The sequence below is a fragment of the Wyeomyia smithii genome, chromosome 1 (assembly GCF_029784165.1).
Source record: "Wyeomyia smithii strain HCP4-BCI-WySm-NY-G18 chromosome 1, ASM2978416v1, whole genome shotgun sequence".
Lineage (NCBI taxonomy): Eukaryota > Metazoa > Arthropoda > Insecta > Diptera > Culicidae > Wyeomyia > Wyeomyia smithii.
Genome location: NC_073694.1, coordinates 91,671,762 through 91,689,406, shown reverse-complemented (window position 1 = coordinate 91,689,406; position 17,645 = coordinate 91,671,762). Strand labels below are relative to the sequence as shown.

The 17,645-nt window shown below is 43.2% G+C and overlaps 2 protein-coding genes across 2 annotated transcripts; both read right to left on the bottom strand.

Annotated features, from left to right (window-relative positions):
* Window positions 1-12,823: 12,823 nt before the first annotated feature.
* On the bottom strand, window positions 12,824-14,359 carry LOC129716923 (uncharacterized). The gene has a single exon (XM_055666768.1). The coding sequence runs from the start codon at window positions 14,357-14,359 to the stop codon at window positions 12,824-12,826; it is 1,536 nt and encodes a 511-aa protein (XP_055522743.1).
* An 82-nt stretch (window positions 14,360-14,441) lies between these two features.
* Window positions 14,442-16,434, bottom strand: LOC129716922 (uncharacterized). Its single transcript, XM_055666767.1, has 2 exons — window positions 15,040-16,434; window positions 14,442-14,996 (listed from the first exon to the last, which is right to left on the bottom strand). Exons 1-2 carry the CDS (start codon window positions 16,432-16,434, stop codon window positions 14,442-14,444), a joined length of 1,950 nt encoding a protein of 649 aa, XP_055522742.1.
* Window positions 16,435-17,645: the final 1,211 nt, after the last annotated feature.

Here is a 17,645-nt window from a genome sequence, read left to right as displayed (position 1 = left end):
AAGCCCAAGCAGACAAATTGTCCAAGGTATCTTGCAGTGGTCCTTGCAAATCGGCAGCTTTGGCTCCTGTAACAGAGATTACACTGTCGTCTGCAAGTTGTCTTATCGTGCATAAATTTGCCAGACATTCGTCGATGTCATTTACATAAAAGTTGTAAAGAAGGGGGCTTAAACATGAGCCCTGGGGAAGACCCATGTAGCTAATGCGAAAAGTTGCCAAATCGCCGTGCGTAAAATGCATGTGCTTTTCGGACAACAAATTGTGCAAAAAATTGTTCAAAATTGGAGAAAATCCTTGTCGGTGAAGTTTACCCGAAAGAATGTCAACAGAAACGGAATCAAAAGCCCCCTTAATGTCCAAGAACGCAGACGCCATTTGTTCTTTGCGAGCATACGCCAGCTGAATATCTGTTGAAAGCAACGCAAGACAATCATTCGTCCCTTTGGCACGGCGGAAGCCAAATTGAGTATCTGATAGTAGACCATTTGATTCGACCCAATGGTCTAAACGACGGAGTATCATTTTTTCCATCAATTTCCGGATACAGGATAGCATTGCAATCGGCCTATAAGAGTTGTGATCAGAAGCTGGTTTCCCTGGTTTTTGGATGGCGATCACCTTCACTTGCCTCCAATCCTGCGGTACAATGTTTTGCTCCAGGAACTTATTGAACAAGTTCAACAAGCGCCTCTTGGCATTGCCGGGTAGATTCTTCAACAAGTTGAATTTGATTCTATTTAACCCAGGCGCGTTATTGTTACAGGACAGGAGGGCAACTGAAAATTCTGCCATCGTAAAAGGTGATTCTATCGCGTCGTGGCCCGGAGACGCATCGCGAACAATGTTTTGCTCAGGAACAGAGTCCGGACATACTTTCCTGGCAAAATCAAATATCCACCGACTTGAAGACTCCTCGCTTTCGTTGACCGTTACGCGATTCCGCATTCTTCGGGCTGTGTTCCGAAGAGTGCTCATCGATGTCTCCCTCGACGTCTCGTTTACGAACCGACGCCAATATCCGCGTTTCTTTGCTTTAGCCAGACTTTTAAGCTTGGTATTAAGCTCCGAATACCGTATATAGTCGTCGGGTATACCTCCCTTCTGGTAGGCCTCAAACGCGTCGGATCTTTGCGTGTAGACATCGGAGCACTCTTGGTCCCACCACGGAGTGGGAGGCCGTTCTTTGATCGTTACGCCGGGATATTTCTTCGTTTGGGCTTGCAACGCGGCGTCGAGAATCAAACCCGCGAGGAGGTTGTATTCTTCAAGTGGTGGATGATGTTGAATCGACTCGACCACTTTTGAAATCATTTCCTCGTATAACTTCCAATCGACATTCCGTGTGAGGTCATACGGAATGTCAATTGGTCGCATGCGAGTTGACCCGTTATTAATTGAAATAAGAATAGGCAAATGGTCGCTACCGTGAGAATCGAGGATTACCTTCCATGTGCAATCCAACCGTAGCGACGTCGAACATAAGGATAGATCCAAAGCGCTTGGTCGCGCTGGAGGTTTCGGGATACGTGTCATTTCACCGTTGTTTAAAATAGTCATGTCGAAGTCATCGCAAAGGTTATAGATTAAAGAGGAGCGGTTATCATTGTATGGGGAACCCCAAGCCACGCCATGAGAGTTGAAGTCTCCCAAAATCAAACGTGGCGAGGGAAGAAGTTCTATTAAATCAAAGAGCAACCGTTGCCCAACCTGTGCTCTGGGAGGAATATATATTGAGGCAATACAAAGCTCTTTACCTTGTATTGTCATTTGACATGCGACAACTTCGATGCCTGGAATCGAGGGGAGGTTAATACGATAGAAAGAATAGCACTTTTTAATCCCTAAAAGTACTCCTCCATATGGGGTGTCTCGATCAAGGCGAATAATATTAAAATCATGGAAGTTGAGATCAACATTTGAAGTAAGCCAAGTTTCACAAAGGGAAAATGCATCGCATTTGTTTTTATTTATCAAAACTTTAAACGAATCAATTTTTGGTAAAATACTTCTACAATTCCACTGTAAGACAGAGATAGAATCCTTCATATACGCAGTTGAATTAGGCATCGAAGGATACAATCGCTGCAAGGAGGGGCCATTGGGCAGTCAACTGCTTCAAAAATGATCTAACTGTTGGGAGGAATGCTGTAAGAAAAACTTTAATTGGATCGGGTACATTGAAATTTTCAAAAATCCAGTCCACAATGTCAGAAAATTTCACTAATCCAGAGGTTGTTTCATCAACTGGGAGTGCAAAAGGAACAACTGGGGTTTTAGATGTTCCTGGCAGTGCTGGGAACTCCTTCTGGGACTTTAAATTTGCAAGCCCAGGAGGAGTTTGCTTCGGTTTTTCCGCAGCACTGTTTGGTTTGTGCGTACTTTTCATTACAAGAAACATTTTTCCTCTTCCTAGACTCCCCAGGATTGGCATAAGATGTTCCCGCTAATGAATCGTCAGAATCGGTTTCATCAGAGGGTAACAGATCAAAGGGGTTCGATGTTATGGTAGAAGTGGTCACGGTCTTCTTCAGCATCTCAGCGTAAGAACGCTTTGAACGCTCCTTAAGTGACCGCTTGATTTTATCTCTGCGCTGCATGTACACCGGGCATGTGGAGAGCTCATGCTGGTTTTCCCCACAGTGAATACATTTTTCAGCATTTACACTGCAAGAATCTTCCGCATGAGTCTCCCCACACTTGCTACATCGTGCCTTATTGCAGCAGTAGGCGGCTGTGTGGCCTAACTGCTTGCAATTGGTGCAATTCATAACACGGGGTACATACAATCGCACAGGCAGACGAACCCGGTCGATCGAGACGTGGCTAGGGAGTGCAGATCCGGCAAACGTAACGCGAAACGAGTCTGACGGAGTGTAAACTTTTTTACCGCCGACGAGAGACATGGACCGCAATTGCTTACAATCCAAAATCTTCGCCTGTGTTTCGGTATTTTTGAAGCAACCGGTTGCGCTTTTTAGGATACACTCGACAGACAGACTCGAATCGGTTATGACACCGTCGATCTCCACGTCTCGTGCGGGTATGTAAACGCGATACTCGCATGTGAAGAGCTCAGAGCAAGCGATAGCATTGGCCTGTGCCAGATCACTGACCACGACACGGAGCTTGTTAGGTCGGACCTTGGAAATTTCGGTCACGGCCTTGTACCCCTTCGTCAGGTCTTTAGAAATTTGCAGTATGTTTAATCGCTTTGAATTCACTCCTGCCTTTGGACGAAAATAAACAGTATAGCTGCCCTGTTGAGATCCGTCCGGGTAAAGCCTGGGGCGAGGGGGACTGGAGAATGAACAGGGGAGGGGGTAACAGAAGGGTCAGGGTCAGGGGGGTTCGGGGATGGTGGCACGGGAGGCGAGGGATCTATATCCATCGCGCTAAATGTAGCGCACTAGCGCACTTGCGCCGACAAGAACACGTACCTCTTTACTTCTTCCTTCCAGCAGTGGTTGTCCGATCGTTCGAAGCTGCACCCAAAGCAGCCAGCAGCACCAGTACAGCAGCACCAATACAGCCACCAGCAGTGAGCCGGGTGTGAGATCACTCAGCACAGCGACACGGACTCGACTGTCAACTGATGGCCTTGAATAATACACTCTTTTGTTTGGCTATTCGTACACACGGACCGGATTGTAATAGAACGATCACTTTGCACGTCCGTTTCTGTCGGGTGTTCGACGCGGAATGTTCACCTTTCCATTATCCAAACATGATTCTCATGAATGGTTCAATCACAAACTGCTGTTTTTTGAAGGAAATTTTGAGGAAAGCAACATTTAGTATTGCTAGATGCACTAATCTAAAACAAATTCACGCTATCATTTCTCATTGTTACAATCTTAATGTATATAAAAATAATCATCAGCTGTAGTACCAAAGCATGTAGGGTAGAGCGGGGCTAGTTGGTTACGGGGCAAGTTGGTCAATGAGAATATCTTCGAATCTACGTATCTAAAAAATCGTATTATATGGGTGATACGTAGTAGATAACCAGAGGAACTAAATGACAAAATGAAGTACAGTTTTAATTAGAACGTATAATAAATACAGGTTGCTGCCAAATTGGCCATCAATTCTACTCGGTTTTCATGTTGAAATTTTTTGTCTAAACAAAGCTAGCCAAATTGAAATGAACATGGCTCAACGTATTATGAAAGTCATTTTCGTTAGTTTTAAGTTGTGTAAATCAAACTTTCGCCAAAATTTTATTTTCATATATTTCGAGTAATTTTCATATTTAATACATGAGGGGCTAGTTGGTCACATACTAGCGGGGCTGGTTGGTCATATGCACATCATAAATGAATGCAAGTAACCAAGTGAATGCAATTTCAGGAACAGTGCATTTCGTGACGCAAACTTAATCCAAGCGAAGACATCGTTTGCTTTGTTTAGCAAAACCAATTATTTGAAGCGATAAACTATTTGGTAAAAGTTATCTCCATTTCATCGTCATTTTGATGAATATTTTTTTGTGCAATATAAATGCTTAGTCATTGATCTAAAATAACTATAACGTACACTAATGCATCGACAAATGCTTTCTACCTGATCAAAATTTCGGCTTAAGCAAGCTTTCAACGAAAAAAAAACTAATGTAGCTATATATATAAAAAACCGGATGTGGTTTGACCTCCGCTGAGATGCTACAGGCTGCCGCTAATGCAGTGAGAAATAAAAACCGAATTGTCCTCCCGAAATATGAACGGTCAATTTACCCCACACCCTGACCAACTTACCCCAGCTGAGGGGCTAGTTGGCCAATTTGATATCCACTCAAAAAACATAGAATATCCGCAAAATCATAAACTATTCTGTACAGTTTATATTTTTTCTAGATGCTATAGACTTTACACAACATTTCCATGTAATGAGGTTTTGCCATAATGTTTCCTACAAAAAGTTACAGAACACTTTGACCAAAAATGACCAAATCCACCAAATTGTGCCAGTATTGACTGTAATAGGCCATTTCTCATCAGAAAAAAGATGGCCCTGACTCTTACAGCCAATACTGGCACGATTTGGTGGATTTTAATGTCACTCGATCCGAGCGAAATTTTGGGGGAGGAACGGTTATGGCATGGGGAGGATTTTCTTATGACGAAGAGATTCCTATCTGCTGGATCACCACCAAAATGCATTCCAGCAACTACTGCGAGCTAAATACTCTCCATAACCTTGTCAATTCAATGCCCAGAATAGTATTTGAAGTTATTAGGAATAAGAGAGGAGCTACAAACTATTAGCCAATTGATTGACTCAGAAAATTTAAGCTTTTACTACGTTTACTTAGAGAGCGTCCAAACGAATGCATCAGCTTATATTTAATTTTTCGCTTTTTTAATTCTATCAAGTGCACTTTTTCTAAAGAAATGATTCTGTTTGTTTTAGTTCATGATAACAAATAAAAATAAGTGATGACATTCAAAATCCAAATAGTTTTGAAAGAAAAATCTATGAAAATTATGGTGCGTCTAAATGAACGCATGTCACTGTATTTTGTGGTATTGTCCAATCATTTCTGTTCGCACTTGATTATTTCGTTTTGGTTTAATTATTTTCACATTTCGTAGTATTTGCTGTTCTAACAAGCCGTTCTTCCGCGTTCGTCGTATGTTCGAACCTTGGGGGGGCTTTGCTTTTACCCATGCTGAGCAGCCTTAAGCTGGACAGCCAAAGCCCTTGGTCTCCCCGGGACCGCCGTTAAGCATTAGTTCAGGGAGATGGCTAGTCGTGCTCGTGCCAACCTATGTAGGCCAGTTAGTTAGCTACTAACTGGGTCATGTCGATGGTTTCCCGTCGGTTGGTGCCTTGCAAAACATTTACGATCTGTGATGCAGCCGTGATGACCGCACTCCAGATTTCCCTATTCTCACACAGCCTTCGCACAATATTCTCTGGCGTGGTGTCCATCCCACTTATTGCCAGCATTTCGTGCCTTATCCGCTCGAAACGCGGACATGTGAAGAACACATGCTCCGCGTTTTCATCCTCTACTGCTGCGCCGCAAAACAGTGATTCAGGTTTAATTGAATCACCCTCAAGCCTGCGGATTAGTAGCTAGCCATGCAGCCGTACACCTGGGGCCTCCCATAGTGTGCTTGGTGTCCCGTTTACCGGAGCATACCAAACACTTGGGAGATGCGCCGCAGTCTCATGCTTTATGGCCTGCACCACCGCAGCGGTGGCATGAATTGGACCTGCCGGGCCCTTTGCACGACCAGGATTTATGCCCCCGCTCAAAGCACCTGCGGCAACGGTTAGGCTGTTGGAAGACGCCCAGGGGGCAGACTGACCAACCCACCTTCAACGTGGCCTTCTTCAGGGCCTCGTTACCCTCTGCTAGTGGAAGTTTTATGGTGGCAACCTGGGAACTGCCTCCGCGGTCACCACCACTCCACACTCCCGCTCAAAGGATTGTACTATGTGGGATGAGACCTCGGATTTGAACATTCTCGCCTAACACTTCTTGGGCACAACCCTTGCCTCTCGCCTCCTTACGGAGTTCAAAGATCATCTCGCCGGTACGGGACCGACGAATTGACCTGACATCCGTGCCGAGGTCTTTGAGCTTGGCCTCGCCTCTCATGGCATAGCCCTGAAGATCTGTTCCCGTTCTTTGGCGTCTAAGGTGTATCCACCTTACCACCACTCTTTGTCATTCCGGTTGGTAATGCCTTAGACGTACCCGCCTTTGCCCCAACTCGAAGCTCCCCTGTCGATGTCGCAAAAGATGTACCAACCTCTGCGCCGCCTTTGCCGGCATTGGCAAGTCTCGGTGGAGACCGTGCTATGCCCCGCCTGGCAAACGGGTTTAGTAACCCGTCCACCCCTTCTATCACCTTCGTATCGTCTTAATTTCTAAACATTTTGTTAATTGGGTCGCCTATTAGGTCCCATGGTGGCCTATGCCGGAGCAGTGAGGTCATGGCTAGTGAAGGTCATAAATTATGACCTTCACTAGTCATGACTTCACTGCTATGGCATAGGCCACCATGGGACCTAATCGGCGACCCAATTAACAAAATGTTTAGAAATTAAGACGATACGAAGGTGATGGAAGGGGTGGACGGGTTATGACTCATAATAGTCCCTCATGAGTAACTATGATGCCTCCCGACCGGTGTATGTCAGGAAAGGGCATCTAATCCCACTCCTGCCTGATTCCCATCAGGCAAAGCTCGCGGAACGTACTGGAAGGCCTGCCAGGTTTTATGGGACGGAAACCCCTGCGACCGTATGCCACCTCGCCGTTTCAAGCCGTTGTCACTCGACTTTACTAGGGGAGCTCGGTGCAGGTGCCAGCCCAACGTCGTGGTATAAAACCATATCCCATCTCAAAATCTCAAAATCCCAAAACACAGCACAGCAATCAGTACACCATAATTGGAGCCTTACCGGTATCAGTCCCAATAGGCGGGTTAGTGCATTTTGGGTGATGGGAGCGGCACTACGCGCTCCGTCAAAGCTGCTTACGGGGAATCGGCGGCCCAATGTCCGAAACCCTACCACTCCCTAGGCAAGCTCCCGTTACCGGTCCGGGACTAATCGATATTATCACACATGTATTGGTGGTCACACACACAATGCGTGCATGGCCTCGACGGTCGCCAAGCGTCGACCCGTGGAGGCCTGCAGCTCAGCCAAGAACTCTGGGGGGGGGAGGGGTTAAATGTCTCTAACTACTTCAACGAGTGTAGACTGTAGACTACAGAGCGCGTTCAAGCAAAAACAATAGAGGTGGGCAATCCGCTCACAAACTGATCGGAAGAGCTGGTTCTTCAAAGTGAGTGAGTGAGCTATCGTTCTTTTTTTTAAGAGTGGTAACTCACCCCTTATTTCAAGCAAATAGCTGATAGCTGATTTTGTTGATCAGACACCGCAAGCGAGAGCCATGTGAATGCTTTACACCCCAAGACAAAAGTGGAACGAAAAGAGCGAAGGAACTGGTTCACTGATCTTCTGAATCTATGCAAACAATCCGCTCGCGAGCTGATCAGAAAATTAGTTCTTTAAAAGATCGAAATCTTCTGATCGCGAGCGGATAGCTTATCAAATAAATAACAATAAAAAATTGGATGAAAAAATAACATGTTCGGCCAATGTACAGTCGACTTTTTTACACGTTTTTCCGAACCGCGTAAAAAACTATAAAAATTCAAGAACCTGCGTTAAAAAAGTTCCGCATAAAAACTTTCCAAAACCACTTTAAAACTTCATTTATCCTTGGGAATGGTTAGTCCACAAAAAACATTCGCTTTCGTACCGCGTAAAAAAACAGACTATACGTATTTAATACAGACTGTATCAAAAGACTGAACATAGGTCGGTTGAAGCATTTTTGTAATAGGTTATGATAAATATATGAGTTTTAATTTTACAGTCAGCAGGAACCTGTTCGATAATATTCACACGGTCATCGTACGTAAGGAAAAACCGCGCAGAAATGTATTGCTTATGTAGAATACAACTTCAATGCATGTCTGATTCTATGTCAAACAATTCTAAACTTACTTTAATACATTCAGAAGTGCAATAAAAATGTTGACCATATTTGTTGAAGTCGATAAATTGGATATTACTTCAGGCTGTATTAGGAAAGCATGTATTCATTGTTATGTAGATTGAGGTTGGTTTTTTCCTCATTTTATTTTTTAATTCAATCAATAGTAAATTAGGTAACGTGGGTTGTAACATTTTCGAAATTTAATTTTATTTTTCCGCACACCAATGTTTTTAATTGAACTAACAGAATTTAGAGATTAAAGGAAACCAGGAAAAGAATCAATTTATAGTAAATTTGTTTTTTTTGTAAATAATTTTCCTGACAAAAATATTTATTAAAACCATTTTTTTAAACAGACAGGTTCACCTAGAAGGTTTAAATCGTTTATAACACGTGGGCATGTATTCTTCTTCTCTGTTATGTAACAGCATCTTTTGGAATTCATAACTTTCACTCTGACTGTAATGGACAACGGTAACCACGTAGAAGCTCTTTATACGGACTTTAGCAAGGCATTTGACAGAATCGACATACCATTATTACTCTTCAAGCTCGAAAAATACGGAACTGAAACAAAATTTTTGGAATGGCTGCAGTCATACTTAAAAAAAAGAACACAAATAGTCCGCTTTCAAAATTCCTTTTCAAACCCAATAGAAGTATTACTTCTGGGGTTCCTCAAGGTTCCCACCTGGGCCCTCTTCTTTTTATATTATACGTAAATGACATTTCCTTTCTTCTTAAGTCAATACATGTGCTTGTATATGCTGATGACATGAAGCTCTTTATAGAAATAACCAATGCAGAAGACTTCGAAATATTCCAGAATGAAATCAATGTATTCTACACTTGGTGCAACAAAAGCCTATTACAACTCAACATTAAAAAATGTAATTCAATAGCCTTTAGCAGAAAAACAGTAACACCACCTACAAACATTTTCTTAGGAAACCAACCAGTAGAAAAATGCAAAATCGTAAGGGACCTAGGCGTAATCTTAGACTCCAAACTTACATTCATAGAACATTATAATACAATTATCAACAAAGCAAATAGTATGCTGGGCTTTATAAAACGCTTCGGCCACAATTTTCAAGACCCATATACAATCAAACTATTATATATTACATACGTCCGACCAATTCTGGAATATTGTAGCATTGTATGGAATCCCTATATTGCCACACATGAAGAACGCATTGAATCTGTCCAAAAACAATTTCTTTTGTACGCGCTTCGTAAGCTAAATTGGACATCATTTCCCTTACCATCATATGAAGCACGCTGCATGCTTATAGACATACAAGCACTTAAAGAACGCCGCGATCTTTCAATGCTTTATTTTATCAATGACATTATTTCTCAACACGTGCAATCTACTCAATTATTATCACAACTAAATTTTTATGCACCCAGTCGTCAATTAAGAAATCGTAAAATATTTTCGGAAAATTCTCACAGAACAAACTACTCAAAAAGTGGCCCAATAAATCGCATGATGCGTCACTATAACCAGCACTGCGAAAATATCGACATCACCATGGGCAGAAATCAAATAAAAAAACGACTCACTACTGGAAATAATGTGTAGAATATAAGAAAACATTGTATTATTATAACTGTAGTCTACATTGCTTGACGAAATGAATAAATAAATAAAGCAAATAAATGAAAATTCGCATGTTTTGCAATAGGGTGTTTTAGGGGTATATATTATTTTTTCTCTTGATAAGAAATGTCGAAAGAAATACATATTCTACTGATTTTTCTTGATTTAAACAGTAAAACTATTGGAAAAATCGATTTCGAATTTTAACAACTGTAAGTAATTTGAGGACATACCCTACCATCAAGAAATCAGGACACAGGGAGGCCAGGTCATTTTTCAAATATCTTTACACTCCACAAAACCATGTCTTTATGTACATAGAATACTGTAAACTAGAGATCCTCAGAGGGAGAGTTAAGCGATGAAAAAAACCGCTGATTTGGCAACTAGGTTTCACATATCAGAGGTGCCAGATCTCTTCCCAAAGCGCAATGTTCACTAACTTTTTTATTCGGCTCGTATAACTGATGGTGACGGTGAAAGTCCTGGGGAATAAAAAAGTGCATTACAAAAACCGTGAAGGTGTTAAATTTTATGTTTATGTTTAATTTTATATACTTTCATCATTATTCTGTAGACTATACAAAGGGTTTGTGAACCACCAGTTAAAAATCACTGTGATGAAGCAACTTTGGAGCATTCTCAATTCATTGTTTAACAATAGAACATGAAAAACGTGTAAAAAAAATATATTCTTTATTGACCTTTATTGCAATACCTTTCAATGTGTTACCTTTCTTGTTCGTTTGGCTCGAATTTTGACATGTTCGTTTGGCTCACAACACTCTCTTCGCATATCTCTCCCTCTGAGTATTGCTACTGTAAACACGGTCCCCGTTGGAAGTTTACAAAACATTCAGTGACACATTAAATCGAGTGCGGTTAATCAACAGACTATTAGGCTTCCACTTATTCACACACGCTCGAGGGGCGAGACAGCTTTTATCTGAGTTACTCTTATGCTTGGGAGTAACTCTATTTTACTCAATATTACTCCGAAATTTCCAGATGATTCACATCTTCGATTACCTTGAGAACAAGACAAATATATGAACGGTGAGACCGAGTAACATTCATATTTATATTCGCGGCGAGGAAAAGGTTTAAGGATGGGTTTTCAGAGATACGAGAGTTACTCAGATTTGCTCTTCATTTTTCACGTTTTCTCAGAAAAAGTCGAAGTTTCACTTTTATCTGAGTTACTCTCTTACACGGGAGTTACTCTAATTTACTCAATATTATTCCGAAATTCTCAGACGATTCACATCTTTGATTACCTTGATAGCAAGAAATGGTTTACCTACAAACGGCCGAAACACGAACGGCTGAATCACAAACGGCCGATTTTCAAACGGCCGAAATAACAAACGGCCGAATCTATCAAACGGCCGAACCACAAAAGGCCGAATCATTCGAAAGGCCGAAAAATCATTGTTAATTGATTTTGATTCAAATGAAACCCGAAATTATCCACCTAGCGGTGAAACCCAGCCTCTTTCATTCGAATTTATTATTTGTTAAAAGAGATTTACACGATTTCTATAATTTCGGGTGAAATTCTTTTTCACTCTAAGTAACAAATTTTTGGTAGCCAACAGCACAACTAAACCGAACATTCAAAAGCGGGATGCTGTAGCTAGTTGTTCCCAATTGTTTTGGATGTGCAAAGCTTGCACTAAAATGATGGCAAACGCTTGTTTTCGTCAAGCGATCACATCCACAAACAGCGCTATGCAGTCAATTGCCGACGAGCAGAACAAAGTGCTGGATGAGCTGAGGAAAGAAGTCGCATTAAACACTGCAAAAAACCTCATCTTCCTAGATCGCAGCTCACGTTAAACCTGCGTAAAAGGCCACGATTATTAATTCCTGACGAATCACCGCAGCGCGTGAATACTTGTGAAGGTACCAAAGATATCGAAGCAGATGATGCAATACCGTTGGCTGCTGCTAGAAAGGATCAGCTTTTTTGGTTATACCTGTCTGGTTTCGATCCTAAAGCAACAGTGCAACAAGTAGAAAAACTCGTGAGAAATAACTTGAACACTGACAAGGCTGTACAAGTCGTTAAACTAGTTCTTGAAGGAAAATCACTTGACGAACTCACATTTGTCTCCTTTAAAGCTGGTGTCGATACACAGCTGAAAGATTTAGCTCTATCAAAATCGACATGGCAAAAAGGTATTCTTTTCCGACAATTTGACTCCCAACGCACTTCGAACACGCGCGTTCCCTTTCGCTTCCAATCAACATCAGAGAGGAATCAGTCGTAACGTCACCGCATTATCTCCATTTAACTACCGCCACTTAGATAATTCTACTGCTCACAACGAAATAACAAACCTTTCGCACAACGATACATTATGTCCAGCTGATCGAATCTCGAATCAAAATAACCAATGTTAGCGTGAGGTCCGAAAATCGCGCGGAAATCACAAACGAGGCGGACACACTTTCAGCGAACTTCAAGAAGCGGGATGAAATAAAAAGCGTGCGTGGTTACTTCTAACAAAATTTAATTGTAGCTGTTTCGATGTACAATATGGGGTTTTTATAGGGAGTTTAACAAAAGAAAGTTGATTCGCATAATGAGAGAGATAAAAATTGTGGATTCTGACGTCATCGATGCAGGGCGAAAACACTCTCGCTCGCGATTGCAGCAAATAGGGTTCGGCTACACATTATGGCTCTAACATAAACCGCCCACCAAATTACGAGCAGTAATTTCAGACCCATTTCTTCCTGGCACATATTCGTCGTTATCAAGAGGAAAACGTCGCAGCTTCCTGACGTCTCTGCGGAAAACACCCTTGCCAGTTTTGACCGAGACAACTCGGACACGGCCATCGGTCCCAGGGAAAAGCTCCAGAACACGACCCAATGGCCATTGCTGCGATTTTTCGTTATCTTCAACAAGAAGCACAAAAGCTCCTTCTGCGATGTTAGGGGACGATGTTTGCCACTTCGTCAGGCGTTGAAGAGAGAGCACGTACTCGGACTGCCACCGAGCTCGAAAGTCCTGGGCGACACGTTGAACGTAGTTCCATCTGAATAGTGAACTTATCTGCTGTTCAAGATGATTAACTTCGGGTGAAGCATCAAGCGGGCGCCCGATTAGAAAATGCGCAGGCGTAAGCGGTTGAGGATCCGTGGGATCATCGAAAATAGCACAGATCGGACGAGAGTTCATGCAGGCCGCTATCTGAGACAGAAGAGTACTCAATTCCTCAAAGGTGTAAGTATAATTACCTCCAATTTTGCTGAGAAATCCTTTTGCCACCTTGATTCCAGCCTCCCAAAGGCCACCATGATGAGGCGAACGAGCGGGTATAAAAAGCCATTGCACTCGCTTGTTGACCAAAAAATCGTTCACTTCATCACTGTGTTCGGTTGCATCTATTTGATGGTACAGCTCTCTAAGAAGTCTCGCTCCTGCTCTAAGGTTCGTGGCATTGTCCAAGTACATCTTACTGGGCACTCCGTACCGACTAGTGAAACGCGTAAATGCAGCAATAAATGATGATACACTTAGATCCGAGACAGCCTCCAAATGCACTGCGCGTGTCCCCAAACAAACGAACAAAGCGATGTAACCTTTCGAGGACACTGCACCCCGTGTTCTTCGTCCGATAATTCCTACAGGACCAGCGTAGTCGACTTCCGTAATGGAAAATGGGGGAAGTGGCTTTAACCGATCAGCGGGTAATTGTCCAAATTGTTGAGCTATGCGTGCTGGTCGAGATCGATTGCAGGTTAAACAATCACGATACACCTTGCGAGCGGCACTAATGCCGCGTAAGATCCAGAACCGTAAACGTGTAGCTGCTAACAGCGACTGAGGGCCACAATGCAATTTCTTCTTGTGCTCGTGAAGCAAAATGAGTGAAGTCAATATCGAGTGCCGGGGTAGCAAGATCGGATACTTATTGTCGTAGCTCAAATCCGATTGTTGCAACCTGCCGCCCACCCTGACGATACCGTTTTTATCTAGGAATGGATCAAGCTGATATAATGAGCTACCACGCTCAACGTTGAGGCCACTTCGCAGTCGGTTGAGTTCTCCTGAAAAATGTTGCTGCTGTACGTGTTGAAGGTACTTTTCCAAAGCGAAATCTATCTCATCTGAAGCGAGACGAAGCGAACTACGGTACTCAGGGTGTCCAAAACGGAGCATCCGGGCGGTTACACGAAGTAGAAGCTGAAGATTCGGATAGTACCGGGCCATCATATCATCCAGAAAACGATTGTCGTTTACAGTCAAACACACCACGGCGGTAGTTCTCTGCTCTCTATCTATCTGCCGTCGCTCATCTGTATTGAGATTGTCGATTGAAGATGATTCGCAATTTATCGTCGTTGCCTCCCAGCTTGGTCCATGCCACCAAAGAGAGTTTGCTTGAATTGATCGGGAAACACACCCGCGATACCAGATCAGCTGGGTTGTCGAGAGTGCCTACGTGAGCCCAGTTGATATAAGGTAGATGTGACGAGATCTCTGCCACGCGATTCGCCACGAAGGTCTTCCATCTTGCAGCACCTCCAGCCAGCCATGCTAAAACAACTTTGGAATCGGAGAAGGCCCGAATCTCGTGGAAAGTAGTAGAAGAAAGAGCTTCTCTCACATTTGATATCAATCGTGCGAGAATGGCTGCTGCACGTAATTCCAATCGGGGTATGGTCATTCTGTTGTTGCCTATTGGTGCCAGTTTCGATTTGGAACAGAGAAGATGGGACGAAGTTCTGTTGTCATCGCTTACGGCTCGGATGTATATGCAAGCACCCATTGCTACGTCGGATGCATCGCAGTAGCCGTGCAGGTAGAGACGAGACCAATTCCGCATGTCGATTACCCTTCGCGGAATCTGAAAAAAATTGAGAAGCGAAAACTTTTGCACCAAAACTAACCCACATTCGCTGCATTACCAGCTTTGCCTTGACTATAATTGGTGAAAGAAGGCCAAGCGGGTCGAAAAGGCTGGCTATTTGCGATAAAATGATTCGCTTTGTGGGCTGAAGGATCTCGGTTGGTTGGTATGAAAAATGGAACTGGTCGCTGCACGGCTGCCACTGCATTCCAAGAGCTTTGATGGTGCTGTTTGGATTCTCATCAATGGGAATTTTCACTTCTAAATCGGCGTCAGGAACCCCTTCTGAAACTTCTGCGCTGTTGGACGCCCACTTCCGGAGTTGAAATCCACCGGCAGCAAAGATTTCAGTCAACTGCTGCCGTAAGTTTTTTGCTTCTGCCTCTGACGAAGCACCAGTCAGAATGTCATCGACATAAATGCCCTTTTCCGCTTTCTCTACAGCTACAGGATATTGATGTCGAAACGACTCTAGAAGCTGCTGCACACATTTTGTAGCCAAATATGATGCACTTTTTGTTCCGAAGGTGACGGTATTTAGACGATATTCCTTAATGCATTCCTCATTAGTCCATCTCCACAAGACTTTAAGCAAGTCACGATCAAGCTCGTTCAGCCATATCATTCGATACATTTGCCTTGCAACGCTTGCGAGAACGATCGATGGAAAGCGAAATCGAATTAAAATATTGATCAGTGAATCTTGCAAAACAGGACCGCACATGAGCACATCGTTTAATGAGAGACCACTCGTCGTCTTTGCCGAGGCATCAAAAACGACTCGACATTTGGTGGTCGAATTGGTTGTTTTGAGCACGCAATGATGTGGGAGATAAACCGATTTGCTATCTGTGTTGGTATCACTAACGAGTGACATATGCCCAAGATCGATATATTCGCGGATGAACGCATGGTACTCATCTTTCAATTGTTGGTTACGATCGAGTTTTTTCTCTAAGCAGCGAAGTCTTTTCTCAGCAATCTGCTTCGACTCACCTAGTTGGGTGGGATCGCGTAAAAACGGGAGACGAACGACAAACTTTCCTGACTCATCTCGTATAGTATGATCAGAGAAATGTTTTTCACAAAGTTGCTCGTGATTCATATGAAGGAACTTACCGCATTGGTATAATTGGTGGTTTTGTTTGTTGCATACGTTGCAGGACGTACTATTCGTGGCAACAAATGCGCTAGCGTTTTTGCATGGAGGTTGAAATTTTGAAGGTTGTTTGAAGGGCACATTAGTTTTTGTTCGTGGAGGCTGAGATGACTGAAGAGCGAAACTCCGAGATTCTATAAACTTCAGAAAGCATTGCAGATTGATGTTTTCTTCATCCATTTCGGCTATCTTTTGGCACCACAACTGCTTTGTGTCCGGATCTATCTTTTCGCTGAGAATGTAAAGAAGCCACGTGTCTCGATCTTCCCTATTCATCGCCTGCAAAGCTCTTATAACCTCATTAGATACGTCATGCAATGATCGTAGACCGTATGAAGACGGTGACGTAAGCGTAGGCTGAACCAAGAATCGCTTTATATGTTGATTAGCGATTTCTCGTGGTTTGTCGTACCTGGTTTTTAGCTTGTCCAGCGCAGTTCGGCACTAGCAATGGACGGCGCGGCTATGCTTGTAGACATCATGCGCAGGAATTCTGCCTGTTGATCGGCAAGCTGCTTTATAATGTTAGGCTGGGCAGCACGCTCAGTTGCAGCGTTATCGCGATCTTTCACTGCTTTCAGAATTTTCAACAAACGGTTTTTCAATGTAATGTAGTACAATTCAAATCTCGCCTGCTGCTGCACCGCATCTTCATAGGCTTTATCGTCCTCACCAACATCTAGTATTCTCTTATGCACGGCACAAAAAGCAGCCCAAACCTCATTTAGGGCGTCTAGTTCGGTTTGCACATCAACTTCTTCGGCATCTGTGCCTCTTAATTTCTCCAATGCTTCCGAAATACGTTTGAATCGCGGTTCGAGCGATTTTCGTTCGCGGACGAGTTTATCCATCTTTGTGGATTTCGCGCACTTATTGTCCAAAAGTTATTTTCTACAGATTTTCTCACACTATTGTTCTACACCACTGAGATGCCAATTAGCAGAAGCACTCGGGGCCTGTATGGCGGCGACGGGGCCAATTTATGGGCACTAGCGATCACAGAACACGCGGTTCGCGGCGAAACGTTCGCGATCCGGTTCGAAGGACCATATGTTAGCGTGAGGTCCGAAAATCACGCGGAAATCACAAACGAGGCTGACACACTTTCAGCGAACTTCAAGAAGCGGGATGAAATCAAAAGCGTGAGTGGTTACTTCTAACAAAATTTAGTTCTAGATGTTTCGATGTACAATGTGGGGTTCTTATAGGGAGTTTAACAAAAGAAAGTTGATTCGCATAATGAGAGAGATAAAAATTGTGGATTCTGACGTCATCGATGCAGGGCGAAAACACTCTCGCGCGCGATTGCAGCAAATAGGGTTCGGCTACACATTATGGCTCTAACAACCAAGATCACATTGTTCCCGCTATCGCAAATTGTCTTTGACTTTCTACCAACAAAACGTGCGAGGCCTCCGTACAAAAACCAATAAATTACTGCTGGCTCTGTCTCAGTGTGACTATGACGTCATCGCCCTTACAGAAAC